This window comes from Trichoderma aggressivum, assembly GCF_033847375.1.
Source record: "Trichoderma aggressivum f. europaeum strain CBS 100526 chromosome Unknown scaffold_025, whole genome shotgun sequence".
Taxonomy (NCBI): Eukaryota; Fungi; Ascomycota; class Sordariomycetes; order Hypocreales; family Hypocreaceae; genus Trichoderma; species Trichoderma aggressivum.
Genome location: NW_026946391.1, coordinates 496398 through 520701, shown reverse-complemented (window position 1 = coordinate 520701; position 24304 = coordinate 496398). Strand labels below are relative to the sequence as shown.

The 24304-nt window shown below is 50.5% G+C and overlaps 5 protein-coding genes across 5 annotated transcripts; 3 read left to right on the top strand and 2 right to left on the bottom strand.

The window, feature by feature from the left end:
- Nucleotides 1-3309: 3309 nt before the first annotated feature.
- Nucleotides 3310-4126, top strand: Triagg1_6466 (uncharacterized protein; the record flags this gene model as incomplete). Its single annotated transcript, XM_062901093.1, has 2 exons — nucleotides 3310-3523; nucleotides 3669-4126. The coding sequence occupies 2 exons, from the start codon at nucleotides 3310-3312 to the stop codon at nucleotides 4124-4126; spliced, it is 672 nt and encodes a 223-aa protein (XP_062754719.1).
- Nucleotides 4127-5947: 1821 nt separating this feature from the next.
- Nucleotides 5948-7288, top strand: Triagg1_6465 (uncharacterized protein; the record flags this gene model as incomplete). The annotated part of the gene is made up of 1 exon (XM_062901092.1): nucleotides 5948-7288. One exon carries the CDS (start codon nucleotides 5948-5950, stop codon nucleotides 7286-7288), a length of 1341 nt encoding a protein of 446 aa, XP_062754718.1.
- Nucleotides 7289-9307: 2019 nt separating this feature from the next.
- Triagg1_6464 (uncharacterized protein) lies at nucleotides 9308-10196 on the bottom strand (the record flags this gene model as incomplete). Its single annotated transcript, XM_062901091.1, has 2 exons — nucleotides 9308-9723; nucleotides 9941-10196. 2 exons carry the CDS (start codon nucleotides 10194-10196, stop codon nucleotides 9308-9310), a joined length of 672 nt encoding a protein of 223 aa, XP_062754717.1.
- A 918-nt stretch (nucleotides 10197-11114) lies between these two features.
- Nucleotides 11115-12283, top strand: Triagg1_6463 (uncharacterized protein; the record flags this gene model as incomplete). Its single annotated transcript, XM_062901090.1, has 3 exons — nucleotides 11115-11382; nucleotides 11451-11706; nucleotides 11770-12283. The coding sequence occupies 3 exons, from the start codon at nucleotides 11115-11117 to the stop codon at nucleotides 12281-12283; spliced, it is 1038 nt and encodes a 345-aa protein (XP_062754716.1).
- A 4336-nt stretch (nucleotides 12284-16619) lies between these two features.
- On the bottom strand, nucleotides 16620-21137 carry Triagg1_6462 (CAZyme family AA3; the record flags this gene model as incomplete). The annotated part of the gene is made up of 5 exons (XM_062901089.1): nucleotides 16620-18918; nucleotides 18985-19572; nucleotides 19649-20210; nucleotides 20315-20431; nucleotides 20498-21137. The coding sequence occupies 5 exons, from the start codon at nucleotides 21135-21137 to the stop codon at nucleotides 16620-16622; spliced, it is 4206 nt and encodes a 1401-aa protein (XP_062754715.1).
- Between the last annotated feature and the right edge of the window lie 3167 nt (nucleotides 21138-24304).

The following is a 24304-nucleotide window of genomic DNA, read 5'->3' as shown; positions in this document are numbered from 1 at the left end:
GAAATCCAGGCAGGGTAGCCCGCAGGTGTGATTTGATTTGATACCCGTTTGTGCGGGCATGGCATGTATTGTAGCATTGACGAGTGCAGGTGCAATCAATAATGCTCAATTGTACATACATTGTCGTGGTGTTCAAGCATGATGCATTAGTAGCTTGATCAATACAACCGTTTGAGTACAGCATGGACCGCCGTGGCCCGGGCAAATTTGTCCTCATCCTTGTAGGGGAGGGCCGTCACCTTGACTCGCATCAAATAGTATGGAGCGACCCTTTTTTTTTTCTCGATCCCCCAAGCCCAAGCTCCTCTCACCCATGCTCCAAGGCCATGTTCGCGAGATGTGCTCAAGCTAGCACCGTCTCTGATGCTCCGCAGTAGCAGCATTAGTAGCATCGTGCTCCCTATTCGGTGCATGTGTCTGTACGAGTACGGGCAGTACTGTACGCGAGAGCATGCTGGAAGTGCCTTCTGTGATAGCCTCCATGTAACAAAACGAATTGGGAGGGCGAAGACGACGAGGTGGCAATCAATGGACGTCCCCATTCCGACCGCTCTGCCAGCTCTCTTTGCCACATGGACGTTCTTTGATGCTAGCTCAGGTGGCCACTCCTTTATCGACAGCCGCTGAGGCTACCGTCCAGCACAACCTAGGTAGCTACAGGGGGGGTGAGGGTCTAGATGAGAACCTGGAAGGGGAGAACAGTTGAGGCTGCCGGAGGGTCTCTGATAGGCGTCCTAAGCGGATGCACCGGGGGCAATCATCCGCGCTGCAAACCAAAAACAGCCAGGGATTTGGGCGACAAAGAGGGGAGGCTCCGAATGGTGGCGCTGCACCAGCAGTTTAGTGCTGGCTTTGGTTGACGCTCCAGATTCCACAATCCATGTCCGCTAAACATCTGGTTTCGCGCATGAAACGTGGAATCTCGATTCTGGGTTGATGCTCGATGCCCGGGTCGATGTTTTGTTTTCCATCCTGTTTCATTATGTACTTGTAGGTTGGCCCTTTTTTTCTCTTCATGGGTCCCCCCCATGCCACATGGGTTGTAGGGATTCGTTTAGTACTGTACGACGGGAGTACAAGTACAGGCGTAGTATAGCTCCTTGGGAGCTGAGCATTAAGAGTCGGGTTTCAAACTGGTAGCTTGTTTATGCATCAAATCACCAAGCACAAGCAAGCACCCTCACGGATCCGAGCCTTTGGTGAAACAGCCATGCACGTGTTGTGTTACTCCGCAGAGAGACCTGGGGGAATCGAAAAGCAGACCAGACAGCCATTCCCTACCGGTGCGCTGTGTTGCTGCTAGCAGTTCCGCCCGCCTGTACAGACTACAGGCATGATGGCCGGAGGTACAGTTCTGAGTAGGTATACGAGAGTGAGAGAGGGGGGGCGCTCTATTTGCCGCTTCGTGATTGACGCCAATTCGTTGAGCCCTGTCAAATATGTGGTTGCAACGCAGCCAACCTGCCCCGTAAGTCCTGCTCTGCTGCATGAAGCGTGCGCGCAAGAGGCTCAACAGGGAAGTGCCAGACATGCACAGCAGCCGGCCATCACCTAGGGATCAGCTTAAGGGGGGCATCATAGATCCTGCGTGTGTTAAGCCATCTCTAGACAGCTACCCCCCCCCCTCACATGTGAATCGGCTGTGCGTGTCACAACAGGCGCCACGGTTTGGCTCGAGCTGGGCGGGCGTTGGTGCACGCATGGGCTACTGCTGCAGCTATCGTACGAGAATGCGGACTTGCGAGGTTGGCTTGTCCTGTTGCCATTTGCCCAACTCACCAGCCGTGGCATTGAATTAGCAAGTGCCAGACTCGAGGTCTTTTTGTCTCGCCGCGTGCACGAAGCGCTGCATATCTCACGGCTCTTGAGCACAAGTGCGTGGACTCGCATACGAGTCCATGTGCTTAGGCCTGTACGCTGTAGTAGGGCAAACATTGAACCCAGGCCGGCGAACAAAACCCGCACAGTCGCTGACATGTCAATAACCAAGTGGCAGGCGGACGACAATGTGATGCATCACAATTATCGAAGTGTTCAGTCAGCCACAAGTCTCAATCTGATGCATCTTTGACTGCGGCTTCAGAAGATTTGCTTGTACTGGTACCGCGTCAAGCTTTCAACATCGCCACCGTCAAGGGCACATGTCCTCGCTTAGGCCGACCACTGTTTGCAACATCAAACATTGCATGCTCATTATGCTGTAAGCTGAGTTTGCACGTCAGTCATTCTTCTTCCTCTTCTTCCTCTTCTCCTTCATCCCTTCCCCCCCCCCCCCCCCCCCTTCCCTGTTTGTGTTGTTGAATTTCCTCTCTTCTCCTGCTTCGTCTTTTCCCCCGTCGTCGATTTCGTCCTTGTTCCATCTTGTTCAAAGCAAGCTAGGCTAGCTACCCTGTAGACAACGAGTGAATGAAGAGGGGAAGCAATCCGATGGGTGCCAACTTGAAAATCTTGGCCCGTGGGACGAGGAGGGGCACGATCATCTTGCCCGGGCGGCTGTCAAGTCGGAATAGAGTGTGTCTAGGCTAGGCGCCAGCAGGGTACTCATCTCCACAGCAGCTCCTTCGTGGGACTGGGACTGGCTAGCAGCGCAACTGGCTGCGAAGCTACAGTAAACTCGACGCTGTATAGTATAAGCACAAGAGCTGTAAATGGACACGGATCCTCATTTGTTTCTCCGGCAGTGAATGTGAATTGGGGCCTCTCTCTGTATCCGGCCCACAACGCCGGGAAATTGATGAATCAAAGATCGAATCAACACATGTACCTTGGACAACTACTAAGGCAAGTATAGCAGCCCGGTGCCCTAAGCTGTCGGGTAGCACCGAATGCTCGCGCAAGTGCCCGTGGGAATGGTTCTGGGCTGGCACTGGCTGGTACTGGCACTGGTACTGGTACTGGTACTGGCGCTCTGACTGCCGGCGTGTCATTCGCCCCCCAAAAGCCCCCCAGATCCTGCACGAGCTGAGCTGCTCCAGGGATCGGGCCTTGATTGATGGAGGTGAATTGCGAGAAAAGCGGAGCCGGTGCAACAATTCCGTGGCCCCCACCCGAGCTCTTCTTGTACCTGCATTGCATGGGAATTGCCAGCACACAAGCTCTCCAACCTGCTCACGGCCAAGCTTGTCTTGCCGTGCCATGAGTTGTCTCTTCTGTCTTGTATCCAACGAACCTGGCCCTGGCCCTGGAACTCTGCAGCCTCGCTGTCTCACATACGAGCACGCCGCCAGCCAGTGCTAGCATCCGCACCTCCCGTGGCTAGTCGCGGTGCAGCAAGCCCCGTCTGTCCTCTGGTCACAGAGCGCCGTCACCATGCCAGCGCTGTTGCCATCGCCCTCTCGGCCATCCCTGACGGACACCATTCCTGATGACCAGGGTCGTGATTTGGTCCTGGCACTGGATAGGCCTTCTCCCCGACGCCCCAGGACGCCCGCTAAGCTCCTGCGCCTTGGGGTGCGGAATCGCCGCCACGAGTACCTGGTGAAAACCCCGTCGTATTTTGACAATCTGGAACATGAACTTGCTGGTATGACATTGCATCTCATTCTTCCATCCCTCTCCTGTTATCGGCTGATGGATCACGTCGACGATCCTATAGCCTCGAGAGAGGGCTCACCGTCCCTTTGCGAACTTGACTTGACCTGAAAACCAACCATTGCGGTATCATGTAGATCCTGTTCTGTATGAGCGTCTTGTCAAGAGATTTCAAACTCCAGCCGAACGAGAGGCAGAAGGAAAAGCCAAGGGCTATAGTCGCACTCTCGAAGCAGATCTCGTCAGAGGCGAGACAAATCTCTCAAACCTCTATCCAGAACGAGAACAAGGTAGCCGAACACCACAAGATTCAAAAGTGTTAGGCGACGGAGGCGCCGGCACCAACGCATGGGACGCCGAAGCAGAGGATAAAGAGCACGGCAAGCAGCTTTGGCACGCGTACCTCGAAGTCCGCTTTGTGGAGGGACAAGATGAAGACTTCGACTATGACAAGGTTGATGACAATTATAAGTACGACACCATGGCGGTTCAGGACGCCGAGGATGCCTGGTTCGATGACGAAGAGCCCAGCTGGGTAGATGGGGAAGAGCAGTTTCCCGTTCGCTTAGGAGAGACGGGTGTCCAGGATTTTTGAGTCTCATCGATAGAAGCTCTCGTGATCTTGAGCCTTTTCATGTTTTTCCCCCCCATTCAATAGGGTGTCTCGGCTGAGGTCTGGAAAAAGTACACAGCCCTCCGAGTTGCCGAGTATATGGCATTGTTGGGCGTGATATCGCAGAGGACAAGTCTTTCGCAAGCATCTGGGTTACTAGGTATTTTCTTGCGCCAGCGCTAGAGAGAGTCAGTGTCATGAAGATTGCTTGGTAAAACTTCGTGTCTGTAAAGTCCCTCGCACATGAAATGGTGCCGACAGGTTCGTGTGCTTGCAAGATAGTCGTAGTCGCACTTTTCAGTATCCACAGCACCGGGCCCGTAAGTTGCAATCACTGGTAAGCTGTTGACAGTAGGAAGACCACAGCATATGACGTAAAGGCAATGCAGAGGCCGAATTATCGCGGTGAATAGTATGTACTCCGCAATAGCAACGGCCGTGTTTGACCTGCCTGATTGAGAAAGGGTATATTCTCCACATGACACTGAGCAGATGTTTGTTTCGCTCTCCCAGAGACCAGAATGCCGCCACTTTCAGGATAGAAAATGACGAGAATGCAGAGCTTGAGGCTCTAGTTCAAACATTGGCAAAGTTGGCGTCTTCATTCGTCTAGCCTGCGCTAACGAAGCGATCAGCGCCCACGATCTGCCCAAGCTGAGAGCATGAGATGCTGTGATTCTTGATAATAGCCGCATCGTATTGCAGCGTGATGGTGGAGTAATTGCCTTGATTTTTCCCACTAGATGATACTGCAAAAATGATTAGCGCGTATGCCTCCCATATTCGTCAGAATCAAACCTACAGCTCACTCAAGTATAGTCGTATGTCGGGTATCGAGATCGAGTGGATTTCTGACAATGGCTTGCCCTGAATAGGAGCACCGGAGTGACTGGTCCGTTTCCTTCTGAATTGGAGGTTATAGCATGGCTCCTGTCCTCGAAACACTCAAACTAATCAGTGCCCCTACAATCGCAAGTTGCGAAAGAGTAGCCATCCATCAAGTTCCCAACTCGCATCGGTGTATTGTCAGCAAATCTGCCCGCATAAACTCCCACGTTAGCAGGCCTACAAACAGGAATGATCCCCTGCTTGACACCGGTAGTCAAAGATTCTCCCGCAGCTATGGGTCGTTATGCCATCCGTCGGCGAATAGGACTTTAGCCGACACTGTTTCAACTTGGAAGAGACAGGCAAGTGGTACTGCCCCAACTCCAGAGCAGAGCTCGAATGCGGGGTTCAAAGGTAATCATGAGATGAATCGTGTGGTAAACTTCATCGCAATGTCATGTTCTCGAGAAGCTCTTGGCAGGGGCTGTAAGCCCTTTGCCGTCAGCATCGATCGATCTTCTGTCCCGACGGGATTATCGACCCGCGTCTTCCGGCATGGGGGAGTATTCTCGTATAAGTATGGTTCAGAGAAACAATGTGAGTTGTAATTCAGAGTGTCGAAAAAAACAAGATTGACTAGACGCGGTCGGAGGAGTTACTTGTCAACATGCGTATCTCCTTCAAGTTGGCTTGCACGTTATTGTGCTCTGGGGCTGCTGTGAGCGCACAGTCGCCAACAGTAAACTTGGGATATGCCACCTATCAAGGCACGACATCTGGTGGGATCAACAGGTTCCTGGGTATGAGATATGCCGCAGCTCCGTCAGGAAATTTGAGATGGAAAGCTCCAACGGCTCCTCCTACAGTGACTGGAGTCCAACAGGCCACACAGGTATGTTTCTCCACCCAGCATCTCTGCCTTCCCCATCACTGACGCTCTTTCTTCCTTGTCGTGCCTAGTTTGGAAATGTTTGTATGGCCACCAATGCCGGGCCATCGCCGTCGGGCCAGAGCGAAGACTGCCTCTTCGTCAATGTTTGGGCACCTTCAGGTGCTGGGCCCAACTCTAAGCTCCCCGTGTGGGTTTTCATCCAAGGTGGAGGGTTTGAGAGCTTGGCTTCGGCAGGAACAGACGGCAGTGGAGCGGTAGCCAACTCGGGAAACAACATTGTCTTGGTGACGCTGAACTATCGAGTGGGAATCTTTGGCTTCCTCGCCAGTTCGCAGATCCAGGCCAACGGAGTAGCGAATGCCGGCCTGTATGACCAGCAAGCTGCCCTGCAATGGGTACAACAGCATATTGCTCAGTTTGGTGGTGACCCGACTCATGTTATCATCCATGGACAGAGTGCTGGTGCAGAAGCAGCGTCATTGCAACTTGTTTCTTTTGGCGGTAAAAACCAAGGCCTTTTCGTAGGGGCCATGTTTGAATCTCTTCCTGAAATCATCCAGCCCAAGGTGTCAGAGATTCAATTCCAGTACGACGCTCTCGTCAGCAATGCGGGATGCAGCTCCAGCTCTGATTCACTCTCTTGTCTTCGTGGCCTCAGCACCACAGCCTTGCAGCGGTTCAACGTACCCATCGTCTATCCCGGCCGGCCAAATGCCCCGAATTACCCGTATGTGCCATGCGTTGACGGCGTGTTCCTGCAAACCGGTTCATACGAGGCCTTCCAAGCGGGCAAGTTCGTCAAGGTTCCCATGTTTTTCGGAAGCGTCACAGATGAAGGGACGACCTTGGGTGCCCCCAACGCGGCATCGTCCAGCGATATTCAGACTTTCTTCCTGAACAATTATCCTCGCTTGACCAGCCAGAACACGTCTGCAATCATCCAGCAGTATCCACAGAACATAGAGCCACCGTTCAACAATCATGCAGCCTGGTTCCCAGCTGCTGAGCTCGCGTACGGAGACGTACTCGTCACTTGCCACGGACTCAACTTTGGGAAATATTTCATACAGGCTGGGCAACCAATCTGGACATACCGCTTCAATGTCTTGACTCAAAGCAACATTGCAAGCGGAGTCGGTGTCCCTCACGGGTTTGATCTTGGCGCAGTTTTTGGAGGTGGTTACGACAACTCCGATCAGACCAACGTGGCTCGTTTGCAAGGATACTACATATCCTTCGTCCGGTCGCTGAACCCAAACACGTTTGCGTTTTCTGGCTCAACATCATGGCCTCAGTGGAACGGACAGGCAGGAGGACAGAGGCTTGTGATCAACAACAACAACACGGTAGTTGAATCTGTCCCGCAAGCTCAGATGAGCCGGTGTGCTTTCTGGGAGAGCTTGGCTGCGCAGTTGGAGATATAGTGGCCTTCGCGTAGTGGTAGTGATAGTGATAATTCTTGAGCCAGCGGAAAACTCTGGGCGTTTGTGTTTGATTTTGTGCGTGAGTATTGTGTGTGTGTGCGCGTGTGCGCGCGCGCGTTTTGTGGCGATGAGGAGCAGCATTCATGTGAGCTCTGAAAGCCAATTTCCTTCTCCAAATATCAGAATACGTGAACACTGCTGGAATCCAAGTAATGTGAGAGAAATGGTGGATACGTACTTGTTGCGTAAAAATACCTTTGGCTCGGTTCGTGGAAGCTTGCTCGCCTGACAAATGCCTCTCTCTCTCCATTTCCCACATCCTTTTGTTTGTTTGTTTTTCTTTCTTTTTTCTTTCTTTTTTCCTTCTTTTTTTCTTTTCTTTTTTTTTCTTTCTTTTTTTCTTTCTTTTTTTTCTTTCTTTTCTTTCTTTTCTTTCTTTTTTCCCTTCTTTTCTTTCTTTTTTTCCTTCTTTTTTTTCCCTTCCCCATTTGCTTCCAATTCCTTATTTCAAATCTACCTCCTTTCCCCCCGTTACCAAGATGACAGACGTACGGGATTGGCAAACCCATAGGCACAGGAGACTGCGCGAAAGACCCAGAAGAGTATATGAAAAGACGCAATGAAATACATGTAGAGACGAAAGAGAGTGCGCGACAGATATAAAGAGTGCGTAAACGATACAGAAGAGTATATGAAAAGACAAAAAAGAGTACATGAAGAGATGAAAGAGATAAAAAAGAGTGCGTGACAGATATAGAAGAGTGCGTCAAAGACACGGAAGGGTACGTGAAGACACGAAAAGGGGTGCATAAGTGACACAGAAGAGTGCCTGAAAGGCATAACAGAATATCTAGCAAAAGAGTAAGCGTTTGTTTGGAGATGACATAATGCGATGAAGTTTCTCACCCTCAACTCTAATCTGTCGAGGCCAAAGATGCGGCCCAAATTTGCAAAGAAGCTGGCGGAACCGTACCATTGAAGATGTTGAAATTGCATGTTGGCATGCCTCCGACTGGATCTGAGGCAGACATCGGCTAGGTGTGTGACAACCAGAGCTGATAGCGCGCAAGCCAGTTGCAGAGTCACCCGTGGATGTGTGTAGTGAGTTGTGAGGAGGAATGTAGGAGAACTCTGGCAGTGAAACTACCCGCGTCGAGAGGATTGCGTGGATGACGAGATCAGTGTGGTAAATGGTAGCTGAGTCAGGTCTCTTTGATGATTGGCCACAGCGTTGGAGCTTGGGCTACTGATGGAAACAGCATGTCAAGCATGTTCAAGATTTGAGTGGGAAACATCATTCACTGGAGAGAAAATCAGTGGCTGACATCTCCCACTTCCTCGAGGCAGAGCGCTTCATTGCAGAGATCATCAGGGGAAAAGGCAAATCATACATGTCCACATTTGTGTCAAATCACCTGTAGATGCAGAGAAAAGAATTCTAGGAGCCAAAGTGATATGCAAATGGGGAGATGCAAACACCTGTTGTCTTGTTGCGTGGTTGAAAAAGCGTGTGGTTGATTGAGTGAGGAGGATGGATAGGAGATGGAAGAGAGAAAATGACAAGGGATTGTTCCCTCCACAAAGTTGAAGATTTACTTACCCCGCACTGTGCCTGCTACTTTATCCAGAGACTTCGCGTCCGTGACGTTTTCTCGCTTGTTTTCGCGGAATAGGCGAGCTTCGTCAGGCAGTTGCAACAGAAAAGTCTCCGGCAACATGGCGAGAGGAAGTTGCATATTGATCCAGTAGTGGAAAGTGCGAGGTATTTTTTCAGAACTGTTTGAATAGAAAGGCCTGGACTCAAGATACAAACGAATCCGCAGAGATTGTATACAGAAAGCACTGATGGCACAGGTACCCAGCGTCACAGCAAAACTCCCGCACCAGGCCACCATTATCAGCAACATGTGCATCTAGATCTAGAATGCGGCGATGCAGCAACAATCATCTTCAAACAGCCAAACTACTCTTCTCTTTCTTCTCTTTCTTTTGGATGCTCGCCCTGAGTATTGCGGGTAATCACATATACTCAGCAAATAGTGAGTCGTAGTCATATTCCGGGAGCTTCTTTTTGTACTTGAGCTGATGAACGTCTTCTGGGCCAGAAACCGTTATTCTACAAGCTCTGATATCCTGGTTGGCAAGGATAGCCTCGTAGACGTGGGCAAACTCGGAGGATTTCATGCGATTATCTCCTCCTTCCTTCTCGACGATCGAATCATAGTCGACGCGATAGCCCAGATACACCTCATTGAAGCGGACATTGGTCTTGAGGTTCTCTAGGCAGGCCACGCTTGCCAAGGAGAAAAGTGCGCCTTGCGATATGGCCGTGACGCCAGCAAAACCCAAGTCACCCAACGATCCTGTTACGAGCGTCCAGGTGGCGTTAGGATATCCTTGATCGATCAAGTACGGAATGGTAGCTCGATAGGCCACTGCGTCTACGAATCAGTACGAGTACCTCGTTTTCTTGGAAAGGGACCTTGATTACGAAAATTTCCCTCCAAGTTGATGCTCATGATATCACGAAAGGCGGACATTTTAAGATTTTGTGTGGGATGTGTGGTCTCCATCTTGCCAACTGCCTTGCCACATTGGCAAATTAGAAAGGTATACTGGACGATATCGAAGAAGATTGATTTCTATACCCACCGGCGGAATAGACATGCTGGAAATCTGGGAGTCCGCCAGCCTTGACTCTGTCAACCACTTTTTGAACGCTGTTCTCATCTGTCACCTGAGCCTCAACAAAGGTGATTCCATCCTTTGTCCCAACGTGTTGGATGATTTTTTGTTCTGCGGCATTGTTTCGGACGATGGCGAGCACTCGGCGCCCGCTTCGCAGAGCAGCAATTATGACAGAAACCCCTATGTTACCAGAGGCTCCGACGACGAGTACAGTTTCCATTGAGTTTCTCTGGAGATGCAAGGGCTATAAGTCAGAGTTGGGGACTTGCGGCCCGCGAATTGCGATTCAGTCTGCTAATGGTGCCCTTATATCTTGGTTGCGTGTGGTGTCAATCTAAATGACGTTATGCAACAGTATTCTTCATCTCCTTGCTAGCTGAGATGGTGGAACAGAATCGAGGATCTACCGCGGAGTTTGTACCGGCCGATCCAGCGGGAAACTCTAATTCTCCCCTCTGAATCTGTATAAGCATCAAATCTAAGATTCACACCCATGAGTTCATCGACATTTCCGCTGTGCTTTTGGCGCCGTTGAATTAGTGCATTTCGACATCCGCTTCTGGAAGATGGCTTGGGCGAGCCATCATGAGAACTTGCAGGATTGACTGCGGGTTGTCGTTCGTATCTTCAACACGCCACAGTCTTCAACATGATGGATCTGCTCCGGCGGTGATATCGATAGGGGTTTTTTGAAAGAATAATTCAACGATGCTGTGTACATCTGCCATCTTGGAACTAGACACTTGACATTGTGTCAAGTCGTCGTGATGTAACGCCCAGCATGAATTCCCAACAACCGGCTCAAACTCTATTTCACGCCGCGGATCCTTCGAGGCTCAAGCCGAACTACAAACGCTCTAGAGCTCCGAGGAAATCGACAAAAGACTCAGTACTTGCTACTTGGGATAGACTTTGGAGAGAATATGTCTTCGGCTCCTCGATCCAAGCTGCTGGCGTGTACTCCAGAGGTTACTGACGCAAGGAAATTACATGGCGTTGGATGGAGACAATAGACAGCCTGATGAAACGCCATACGCGGGGTAATGGAATGTGTCAAGCAGTCAAATCCATCTCCCTCTACCAGATGCGTTGCTGTCTGACTCGTTTTTATCTTACCTTTCCGCAAGAATTGGTTCCAATGGCTATGCAAACAGCTATCCAGATCAAAGGCCCTGGCAAGGCCCAAGTTGTCAACGATACTCCCATGCCGAAACTCCGTGACGACTACATCATCGTTAAAACAGTAGCTGTTGCGTTGAATCCGACCGATTGGAAACAAATCGATTACCTACCCAGCCCCGGGGCGATTGTGGGCTGCGATTACAGTGGTGTCGTAGAGCGAGTTGGTCCTGCTGTCAAGCATGGGCCGCACGTTGGTGACAGAGTCATGGGAATGGTCCACGGCAGTGAGCGCTTGATTCTTTAGGCAGAGTTATCAGCTTTCATACTGACAATATGTTCTTTTTTGCTATAGGCAACCACTCGAACCACGAGGACGGAGCGTTTGCAGAACATGTCGCTGCTAAAGGAGATCTTCAGATAAAGATTCCCGATTTCATGACGTTTGAAGAAGCTGCTACGTTAGGCGCTGGCATCATCACCGTAGGCAAGAGCCTATATGAGTCTTTGGAGCTGCCTCTACCGGATGATCCACCAATGCGGCCCTTTCCTGTTTTGATATATGGAGGCAGTACTGCAACAGGCACCCTTGCAATTCAGTTTGCCAAGCTGTGAGTGCACAAAAGCCCAGCTGAGATACTGTGCTTAGATTGTATGTTGATAACCTTGTTCAGGTCCGGCTTGGAAGTCGTCACAACCTGTTCTCCCAGAAATTTTCACCTTGTTCGCGACCTCGGAGCGGACCATGTATATGACTACGACTCACCAAGCTGTGCCCCTTCTATCCGAAAGATTACCAAGAACCGACTTGCCCACGTGTTCGACACCATATCGACCCCCGAAACGGCAGAGATTTGTTGCAATGCCTTTGGCAGCCAGGGCGGCAAGTATGCTGGTCTCAGTGGCCTACAATGGCTTCCGCGTGAGGACGTGACCAATCTTCATATTATGGCTTACACGGCTTTCGGAGAAGCGTTTGACTTTGGAGAGGAAAAGGTGCCTGCCAGTCCCAAGGGATATGATTTTGCGGTCAAGTTCATGGGACTGGCTCAGGAGTTGCTTTGGCAGGGCAGGATTAAGCCACATCCGCAGAGCGTGAGGGCAGGAGGATGGAGCGGTGTTTTGGATGGGCTGCAAGAGATGCGTGAGGGAAAAGTATCTGGAGTGAAGTTGGTGTATCCTGTTTAAGACGACGATGCATACACCCAAGAAAGTTTTGGTTTTGTTATGGTTGGACGTCTTTGCTTCCGCCGTTGAGACCAGAGCCTAGGTTGGGATGAATCACCATAATATTGCTCGTCAAACGGGTATACAGACCGAAGGGAGATAATGATTCGAGCTAACCATGTGCTCAATATAAGCAAAAAAAAGTTCTACGACATCATCGTTGAGTGTTGTCCGTTCAGTCTTGTCCGTTCAGTGTTGACCAACTTGGAGCATGGCAATGTGGACTGTAAGATGTTGGAAATGGTCTGAGGGCCAAATCGAGTCCCAAAATTCCCCAGCTAGATATCCTCGGCATGCAGTTTCTTACCGAACGGATTTCTTTACCCCTTACTGACTGGCAATTTACAATGTTTTGGACATTCTATATAGCAAGGCCCCCTTTACCAGTGTCTGGCGGAGCTGACTCGTGGAAGATCGAGGAGGAAGAAGAAGACGCGATGCCCAATATAGGAGCACTATAATGGCAACAATGCCGGGACATTTTGATGGTCAGTGTGGGACCTTGTGTCCTTGTCTCGATTCTCCGTCTCGTACCCCCAGCACGTCAAAGATTCCTGTGACGGATTACACTTGCTTGGCACTTTGCGGTTGAGTATCAGTACATACCAAGTCATCGATATGGTTCACAGAGTGATTCGGAAGTGAAAGCGTCTCTCTGACTTGGGAAATGTACGGGAAAGACATGCCGAGCTACTGGGGAAAAAACATTTTCTTTATTATCGTATAACTTTTTGGAAGCTCTTGTGGATCTGTGACAGAGAAGCTAACGCTCAATGTAGATAAAGTACCATGCCGTCTTAAGAAGAAGACGGCGATGACAAAGGAATTGATGTCGATTCCAGTGGATCTACCCCATGCTCACCATGCCGCCCGTGTTCTTGCGTGGTTGCGTAGAGTGGAGTATCTTGCCTGTCCAAGCGCTCAAGAAGCTGCCTGAGTTGCTCGTTTGTCTTTTCAGCTTGCAGAGTTAGCTGGTGACGATAGAGATCGAGGCTTGGCAATCTGGAAGACTGTTGCTCTTTGACAACCGTGGTTGCCTGAGCACACATTCTTGCGTCTCGGTGGTGCTTGGTGAGTATTCGAATCAAGATTCGACTACACTTCAAGGTAAATGCAGAGAGTTCTTTTGTCAAGCCTGGCTGTTTTGGCACTGTATTCTAGGCAAACCTAGAAGAAATTCATCAGCTTTAGTCTTGACTAGAGCCCACGACTTGGTGTTTTACTCTGCGCTTTGTCTTACACTGTACTCCGTGTAAGCAAGCAAAAACAACGAGCTGCTTGCCGTGTGAATTTACTCAAGGTGATGTTGAAGGAATGTATGATGAAATGGTCAGTTGCCCGTCTGGGATCGCGAAGGAATTCTTTCCCTTCTTCTCACTACCACACTCTACCAGACTCGAGGCCTCGAGAAGCTGTGCCGTCCAAATATATGAACTCGACTGCCGGGGGCATTATCCCAAAACGGAAGTTACACACTACCAGATGCTTATACCAATTAGCCTCATTTTTTCTGGAGACATTGACGTGGTTCGCTCTAAACCGGCCACTTTATTGGCCGTGATATGCCCCAATCTGGTGATGGCCTGCCGTGGCCTGCGCTAGGCATGTCCTCCCCTTGCCTATTTGAGTAGAAACAGGGATATAGAGAAGTGAGTGTTGTGAAGCAACAGCATGTTCCCACGAGGTGTTGCATGAGGCGCTGCAATCTTGACGGCTCAAGCTCCAAAATGGGCAAATGTGGACAAGCTGAAGCTGGCCATCTGCGGCATATATTTCGGCATCTTGTTTGTTTTCCCACGTGATCTCTTTTCTTCTCACGGTAGAGTTTGAACATGCAGGATACACATGATCAGATCAGGCATACAAGGCCTTTGCTTGGCCGTGGAGTTGTTGGGCTCTCGCGCTCGGCCTTCCTCGCTAGTAGGCTTTGGTAGCGAGATGATGCTATGCGAAGTGATTGCATGGGATTTGGGTGGATTGACTGCATGAACGGCATTCAGAATATGAGTAGAGTCAAAGGGGAATAGATTGAAACTGGGCCGTTGGACATGGTTTGTCGGATATATCGGGATCCATGACTGTTCAGGCACTTGTGGAGAGGACTGACTGATTCATGTTGTTTGCAAAGCTTCGGCTTCGTCCAACAGATGCCTGAGGTGTTGATTAAGAGGTAATTAGTGACTTCATCCCGTTTTCTTTCGCCGGAATGTCATTGTTTGATAATCACTCAGATGTGTCTGTCGTAGATTATGCTACAGCATTATTGAGATTACTGTAGTAGTAGAAATACAGGCAATTGCGCGTCAATCCAACGCCTTATTTTCATCAAAGCTTTTTTTTTTTTTGCAGATTTATTACCGCCTCTATCCTGCATGGTCCGAATCCCATCACTTATACAACTGTGTATAAATATCTGCCAACTCTCTTTGCCTCCTTAAATAATCCGAGTTACAGTCTACATAAAGCCCAACGGCGGTGACATATAGAGAGCATCGAAAATATTACGTTTTTTCGGGCAAAGTTACGTGGCCCGCTTGAAATCAACAAGAGTTAGCATGAGGCCATCGATAGTTCAACCAGGGCAAAACGTTGAAGATTCTTTAAGCGAACTTGATAAAGTCCTAGCAAACAAGTTGGTTAAACCTACCTTTATCTCTCATTGTCCACCTAAACTGGCGTTATTTACATGATTGTGCTGTACGAAATGTCCGGCAGAGAGGTTCCCCAAAAAGCAAACCGTGTTTATATAAAGCAAAGCCTTCATGTATCATTATTACCACCCACATATTATTAGAACAAAAGGGAAATTTATAGTCATGTCATTGCCTACTAATGGTGTAGTAGTCATTTCATTCTGATCTTACCTACATCACGCTTCCTCCATACGGTGGACATACGTTTAGATTTACCTCCGAGGTCTCCAATACCGTGAGCCACCGCCCTGAATATGATGTTACGCATGATGAAGCACTTGTAATATAACCACATTGCCATCACCGCTGCAATTACGAAATGATCAGAGAAGAAGCCTCCTGATGATGGATGGTAAGCAATGGGTCTTCAAGCTACAAATCTTTGAATCACAAATCTAGAGTACTGCAGGGAATGACTAAACTCAGATGCTATATGATGAGACATTTTGATATCATTCACCCACACTCTTGGTTAAACAAATGCGGTGTCATGAAAACGGAAAGCCATAGTTGCCCTCTTGGGCAATGCGCGGTACGGCGGAAACCCACACGGACCCGACTCGGCCTTTTACGGAGAAGCGGGTGTTTTCATCTCCATCGGCCGGTTCAGTATCTGGCGGGGATATAGGCGACGGGTAAAAGGACGTTGCATTCCGGTATGCAAATGCAACGTTGGAAGACGTTCAAAAGGCCGTTTTATAGAATCCGTGCAATGGCATAGGCAGCGGAGTGTTTCAGTCGCATGTAATAGCTTGTATCCAACAGGGCCTCGCTTTGAAGAAGAAATTTCGGCTCTTACAGGAGCACGGCGGGGTTCCAACCTACATGTAGCTTGCAAGCTCTTTGTTTTGAGCACCTCGGTTGGTTGGTTGGTCCTCTTTGCAGCCATGCACGGGGCGTGATGCCGTCCTCTCTCGTCATAAAGCATCAAAGAGACGAACCAATCGCCATCCGAAACAGAGACGCCTTCTCAAGCTACCTATGATACAGATGGTCTCTCCAATGACAACGGCTTGTTTCCAGCCTGCCCCCCGCAAAGGATGCCACCCACACGGGCCGAGAAGGATGGAGGCCCCAGCGCCTAGATTGGAGAAGTATGAGTGGAAGGATGGGCTAGCGGAATACTTTTTCTCTGTTTCAGTGTCGAATTGGTCAACATGCTCTCGTCTTTCTCAACCGAAAGCTCAACTTCTTCCGTGGCAATCAGCGTTGTGTTGGCTGCGGGGGATTCTAACAGAGTCACAATGGTTCTGGAAAACGTATCTTCATAAGCAGAGTATTCATAACGAAGAACCATGATTCATCATGTAGTTGTGATCAAGAATCAACAAAGGAGATATACTTTGTTGAACATATATACATATACTTGCGGAAAGTCAGAACATGAGTCATCATTGACGTTTCCTCCCATCAAACCAAGACCGTAACCCGTGAGAGCTTCCAACACATAATTTCTACCCTGCACCAACATTTTAACCCGGATATATAAGTCCCTGTAGCCGCCAAACACCCAAATCCCAATACCCATCATCAAACACGTTATAAACTAATCTAAGAGGAGAAAAACAAAAGCCCGCCGCGCCAACCCATGTCGTATATACGTTTTAATAATGTGATTCAGTGTCTTCTGCAAAACACTTGAACCGATCGTTCGGCTGGTGGAATCGATACGACTCTCCCCGAACAACTCGGTCGATTTCTTCGCGCACAAAGGGATACACGTCCCTCCATGCGTTGCGTCCCATCCAGCAGTCCAAGTGGCCGTAGCCTTGGACAAGCCTTCGGCGATACTGAACGCCTCCCCCGGGGAGGCCGGCGGATATGCCAAAGGAGTCGATCAGGCGCTCATATGACGTCTCCGTGGCTCTTGGGGAGAGAACGTCGCTGTCTTCGCCAACGAACAGCATGATTGGAATACCGCGCAGGCGCTCAATATGATGCTGCTCCTTAAACTCCTCATATTCTGGCGCGTTGGAGCTAACGTAGCCGCGGCTTCCCATTCGTTTCAATAGATTCATCAGCGTCATGGAACTTCCGCCGAAGAAGCGATCCATGTTTCGGTGCGTCTCCTCGTTGAGGTTGCGGTGGCTCCAGCAACGCCCAAACAGCAATGTCGTACGGTGGCAGGCGGCATTCCTGCACACCTCGCCTCTCTTTTCCGGCCAAAATCGTAACAGCTGGTTCACAGTTCGCTGGGCCAAGGAGTCCTCGTTCGACGTGCTGCAGTCTAACCAGTTCCCCAAGAGTGACTCGTACATCTTATCCAACTGCACTGGCGACCTGGCCTTGATCATATTCATAGTGCTCCATATTGGATTCATAAACACCTGACTGCAGGTGATTCCGAGGATCCACTCGGGTGGGATGGTCCCGTCGAGAAGACCACCGGCGAGAGCGACGGATCCCATGCAGTGAGCAACGGTGTATATTTTGTTGACACCGTAGACTCTCCGAATTTGTTGTAAGCAGGCCCTGATATCGAACCTGGAATCATATGTTGTCCACTCCTGTTTTCTCAGCGAATTTAACTGGCAGATTCGATGTACCGTCACGAAAACACGGTAGCCGGCTCGTGTGAAGTAATTGACGGAGTTGAAGGAGATCGTCGGCAACGCAAAGATTTGATGGTCGACAGATGCGCCGGGAATCATGAAGAGGTTCTCAACTTTGACAGGAGAGCCCCTTGAATCAGTGGCAACAGCGCTTGGGTTTGGTTCCCACATGTGCAGCTCCGTCTCGATGCCATCGCTGGCGACAATCACGTATGTCTGAGAGGGAGGCGTGTAATTTATATATGAGACGAATCCCTGCTCTGGATACTCAAGCGAGCCCAATGGCGTCAAGAAGTGTGACAGTGATTTAGATGTGAAGAAGGACATGAACTTGGACATGTTGATGGCCTTGTTGAGGAAGCTGCTTCCAGAAGGAGATAGAGTCATCATCTCGGAGACGAAATCCTTTGGGCGCAGATTCAAAATGCCTCTTGCAACCAGCTTCTCGCTGGGAGAGAGCGGCACGTCTTGGTAATAAAAATCGGCAACATCGTCATGCCAAACGATTTGCTCCTGATTGGCATCTTCGTTTCGAATGCCCCTTTCCGTTATGGAAACGTAGAGGGTCGTCGTGGAGCGCCACATCTGGAGGGGACTCAGAGAAACAGATGCGTCGACCAGTTTGTAGCCATGGAGACGAAGGCGACGACCGTTGGCGCCAGCCATGTCGCAATCGTACGTCAGGATGCTGCTTCCCGGAGCTTTGTGGTTTCTCTTGAATAGCCCCAAGTCGCCTCTCGACAACATGAACGGCGACCCCTCAATGGTTGGACAGACGAACGTGCCTGTGAGCATGCCGCTGGGTTGAGACTCGTCCCTCAGAATGTCACCGTCAAAGACTGTCGCGCTGACCAGTAATCTGCCAACCTCTCCCCGACCTTTGCCCGCGCGAAAGTCTGACTCGTAGGCAGACGTATCGTCAACTGCGGCGCTTGAACAAGTCTTGTGGAGGAAGCCAGACATGAGCTCCGTGAATTCGACGCTCTTTTGTCGGAGCAGTTTGGCCTTGTTCGACATTTGATCAGGCGTTTCATCGCCAGAACGATAAGTCGACTCGCAAGAGCGTCCATCTCTTCTTGGCTTGTGGGCTGGCTCTCCATAGAGGTCTAAAACGTCGTTCTTGGTCTCGTCGATGGTCAAGCCGTTTGCTCTGGCATAAGACTCGACCGTGCGTTCGGCCAGGGCGGCAATTGTTGCAAGCGGGTTTACTCCGATGGAGGCCGGGATGATGGCTCCGTCGGCCACGATGAGGCCGGGATGAATCTCTGAGGTATCGTTGCCGGCGAAAAGCTGGCCTAGGTGATTCGTCGCCCCATTTGCTGCGGTGTTATCCCGCGACATGGGTGCACCACTGAGAGGATTGGCATTAGAAACCAAATCATGATACAAGGTGTTTTTGACAAGTCAGGGCACTTACCCAAGAGGATGGGCTGTTATCTGGTGCTTGTTCATGAAATGGTACATTGGAGTATACACCAGGGTGCCGCCAACGGCGTCTGTCGCCTTCTCGAGGATGTCGTGGAATCTCTTGATACGGTCGCTTTTTCCCACTCCTTGAAACTCCAACACGGGTCGGTCATTCTTGAGACTCAACGTTGCTTGACTCCCTGAGTTGGTCAGCGAACTTTGCACTTGCTGTTCTAACCCCCGAATGTAGAAGAATTCCTTACCATCGTGGGACATGATGAGAAAAACCTGGGTATTTCCCAAAGTCCCCTTCTTGGAGAGGGGCCCGAGCAGCCTGCTCTTCCACACGCCCATTGCCTCTCGAGTCCGCTCAAACAGCGACTTGTCAGGGGAATGGCTGCCTGGCATGAGATCCAGCACGCACTGCAGCAGCTGGGAAAATGCATTCGGCATGGTGCCCTCTTGGATGATGTAGCCGTCGAGCGGATTCGCAAGGCCTGCCCTGTTGTCGATGGCAGAGGTAATGGTTGGACCGACGGGGTTTGCTGGATCTGGCGACGCCTTGCCGAGAGCGTTTACTTCCTGTTTGCAGTTGTGTCTTTAACGACAAAGGCGATTCTGTCAGCTTTTGAATACCGCTGCCATCAGAGAACAAGGGTAGTGGTAATGCTGACCCAAATGCTAGCACGTCTCCATTGCCGCTCATCCCACGGCCAACCCAGTCGCTCATACCCAGTCCCATCTGCTTGCTACGCAGCAGGATTTCGGTAGTTCCAATCGAGCCGGCGCCTAAGAAGACGGCTTTCTTTGCGTGAACCCACATCAGGTCGCCATAAGTGTGTTCTGCTGAGAACCGTTCACGACCGCGGCCATGCCACGCAAAGTAGATCAAGTAGCCGCCACGCTCGTCTTGGACCCTTTCAATGTACCGCACCTCGCACTTGCAGAACATTTCGGCACCCCAGTTCCACGCATCGGCGAGATATGTCACCAAGGTTGTGGTTTTTGAGCCGTCGTTCACGCCTGTGCTGTCTTGTCCCGAGAGGGTCGACGCTGACATATTGACGCCCGAGCTATTGGGGCCGGATCGAAAACGTGTCGTAAGGGGAACCTTGCGGAACTTGTCGGCAAGCCCAAGAACACGGGCTTGCTTCTCGAGGATTTCCGTCTTCTTGAGTGCTGGCCAATCGTCCGGATATGGTTCTGGCTCAAGCACATCCCTGACTTTTTGGTAGTCTAGACAGAGAGTTAACCCAACTGAGTTGCCCGTGATGACGACACACAACAAGGGGAACCAAGAGTATGTATGAAAGAGAGGATAAGAGTGGGAAACAACGCACACTTTTCCAAATGTGCAGGGTCTTTTCGAATTTCGGGTGGCCAAAAGCCCGTCGTGAGAACTTGTTCGTCTGCTTCGAGAAATACGTTTGCGTTGATTAAGCTTGAGCCTCCTAGCCCTGCGAGGCGGCATTATACAAAGATCAACATATGGCCCGTCGTAACGGTTAGAGAGATGTGCGTACCATTGCCAAGAACTACACTCTGATCACGACCGAAAAAGAGATTGAACATGCCAGTGGGATTGCCGCTGTTGACGGGAACTTTGCCGAGGGTTCTCGAAGTGATGTCCCCTGTCAATCGCAATTGTTTAAATGTTTCCATCGTGGCAGTAGGGTACTCCCCGGGCCATCTCTCTTCTCCTCGCTCCAGCAAGCAAACGGACTGGCCTGCCCGAGCCATGCGCGAGGCAGCTATGGAGCCTCCATAGCCAGAACCTATAACCACGCAATCATATGAATGTCGCAGAAGCTCTACGGGTTTCGAAATTCGAGGGAATGGATCTGTAGGGATGCCGTCTGGGGCGAAGATGGGTTCGGAATATGCTGAGAGGCCAGAGGAGGAGGAGACATCATCGTCCTCCGACACGAGGGAGGCGGTCAATGGCGGAGTAGGATACATATATTTATCAAAAAAGTATTCGTCTGCCATCCGGATGGGGTGATAATCACCATATACCTTGACAGGGGGAGCCCCAAGATCATCGATGTATCGGTTCTGTTGGTCTGGGGGTTGGTGTTGCAATGTCAATGTCGGTGCAGGAGCTTGGTTGTGGGTAGGTTTTTGCATCTTGTGCGCAAAAGCATCTGGGCATGATTTGGCCATGGTAAACCGAAATTCCCCGAGGGCAGTGAAGATGTTCTTGGTGCATAGACCACAACTAGACGCCGTAGTCGCTGGCGGATGGAAGGACAATAGAACGAAAGTGGTGTTGGTCGTGGACAATTCTCCACACGGCCAATTGATGAATAGACGAGAAACGCCGCTCGTGGCAACAATGGGCAATAGTGTCTTGGCTTGTGCTCTAGATCAGACCAAATAAAGAAGAGAGGCGATGCGTTCCATTTTTATCTCGTGGCAGAAGTTGGTTGTGCCATCTCTTGTGACCAACTTCTCGCACCACCGGCAGTTGTCGACGGCCTCCTCACTGGCCATTGTACCCACAAGATGCGTGGCAGTTCAGCTAGCTGCGTCCACAGCCGCCGATTAACAAGCATGGCGATGCAGAAAATAGAAAAGTCGAGGTTCCAGGGGCACGGGGTGTCATTGCAGCACGACGAAATGGGGGTTGAAGAAAATGTCACATCACCGGGGGGGGGGGGGGGTGGCATGGGCCATTGGAGGCAGCCACCACGATGGAGATGGAAATCCAGGCCCGGAGCTCTGGATTCACCTTTCTTTTTCAAGGCCACGGAACCGGCACATGTGAGAGTTGAGTTTGGCCGAGAAGAGGGTGATTCGAGTCTCTCCACTTGGCCGAGGCAGCCTCCATCTCCATCCTCTTCTCTCGTGGAGGGGCGAGATTCCTTGGCGTCCCCCCACGGTGGTGGATTTAAGACAAGGAGAAGATAGTAGAAAACTTTTCTCTTTGGATCGGAAAGAGAGGCATCCGAGGAGATGGACGTAAGCGTTTTGTTGTGGGAAGTGACTGAGTTGGCTGTTGATATTGAACATTGAAACGACTTTGCCTCGTACGGTAAGAAAGAACTCAAGGTGGAATCACTAAGCGGATACATGCTCCAAATGGGGAAGAAAGTTAGGTACTAATCGATCGATCGTGTTGAAAGCCAGCCTCACTGACCAGGCTACATGTAACTGCCGAGGCTCGTGTTTCTTTGTCGCCGTGACTCTTGTTAGCCCGATGCCTCGCAGTGATTCGTCACCGTCTTATCGCGGGTCGACAAGCAACAACCAGACCCTTGACGAGCTGGCGAACTCTCCGATCCGATCTGCGAGCGTTCGTTCCGTACCGTTTATACGCATGAACCCCCCTGTTGCTGCTAACAAATACGACTGCAGGGAACAGGGTCGATTATACCCCAGCAATTGGCTGTCCGGGGTGCTGGAAGACCTGCCTGGGAGACTCTCAGCTGCGATGCTAGCAATGGCATCGTCACATCCAGCCGCCCCCAGGCAACGGGACCAATAATCTGCCTCATCTGGCCCTTTCTCTCTCTCTCTCTCTCTCTCTCTCTCTCTCTCTCTCTCTCTCTCTCTCTCTCTCTCTCTCTCTCTCTCTCTCTCTCTCTCTCTCTCTCTCTCTTTGATCAGCCGAGTTCGCTAGTAGTATTGCTTGCACTGCTGAGTCCGCCTCGATTTATGCATATCAGGAATCTACATGTACGGGGAGATGCTGACGATATCCACTATGTCGCGCAGCTCTGGCTAACACACTCACGGCCCAACCATGTACCTACACAACAGGGTTAGTGATCCGCCCAAAACGTGGGTTGACTGCATCACAAGTGGAGCTGCAAGGTGTCAACGGCTTCGCTGGACGCGTTTGCAGCGGCTCTCCATGTCACATTCATGTCTGTCCCAGCTGCCGGGCTAACTTCAACCAGGGCTCAGTCCGAGACTTGACAGCCGCAAGTGACGTTGTCGACGGGCGCAGCTCAGCTTCGTCTCGCGTGTCTTTTGTCTTGTCTTGACTTGACTTGACACCCGCCAAGGACAGGGTCGGAGCCAGGGGTCCTCCATGCCACGCCCAGAACGGTCCTCACCAGTCGATGGATATTCTGGTTGGATACGGCTTGAGCTGAACCGCGGCGACGGACGAATGTGTTGCTGTTGCAGCAGCAAGCCTTTGCTTCATACCCCTCCTCCTCTACAGAATCGTCGGTTCGGGCTCCCACTCGATTATCCGCCTAAACAGACAGGGTAGCAGAAGGAAGGGTGAGGCTATCATGGAAACCTCATCAACTCCATATCATCCCCCCCAATGCCACCCGCTTCGGGAAAGCAATGCGTGATGGATGGCTTCCAACATGTTGATTCGTCGGCTAATCAATAGTCGACATACGACTTTCGCACCGACATGCTGCCACTTGTAACAACATGCAAGCGTCGTTTCTGCACGGCGGTCCGCACCGCCCTAGACTCCAGCTCTGCTCCACCGTCCATGGTGGTTTTTTTTTTCCCAATCACATCCTTCTCCGTAGTTGTGGTTGCAGCTTCGAACATCCACTTCCCTTTTCAGCATCATGCCAGCCGTGACGAGGTCTCTCCGTGTTACACAAACCCAGCGGCTAACAACGTGGAGCCGCCACATCTCCGGTGAACTTGCATCGGCCACCACGGAGGTCTCAGCTCGGCGATATCTGGAGTGGGCTGTCACACACACACACACACAGTGTGTTTTCTTGATTGGAAATATGCGACGGGAGAGGAGTCTACCGGAGGAAGGCTAGATCCCATGGGATCCCTTGGATCCAAGACGAGTGAATTACCTCGACTCAAGCCGCGTCCAATGTCGGAATGACCACGGTATCAGTCGAATCATGTCGTGTGGGTGTTGATGAATATATTAAACTTTGAGCTAGCTGCTATATTTAAAAAAAAAAAAACATCTTCGTTAGCACCCGGATATCAACGCGTTATAAATGCCGTGTGTGGATCATTTTGAAGAGCATACGATAAGACTACCCTTTGCCATTAGTTTCTACCCATCTATAGATGTCGAGTATACGAGTACAGATACAACTACACGGATGAAAACACCTTGTAATGTGACCGCAGATGACCTCTTGTCCCTGCCTCGGCAAGTCCACCTAATCTCGGGCCATTCGTATTGATCGTATCCAGGTTTCCATAACTAATAGCGGTTTATTGCCTCATCATATGAGGATAACTGAGAGAAAAAAAAGAGAAATTCAAGAAAACTTGAAACATGTCAACATCTAAACTCATGGGTTGCAATTGTCACGCCAGGGTTGCATATACCCAGACTCAACGGGAAGCTAGCAAATCCATCCATTGCCAGTCGTCACGGC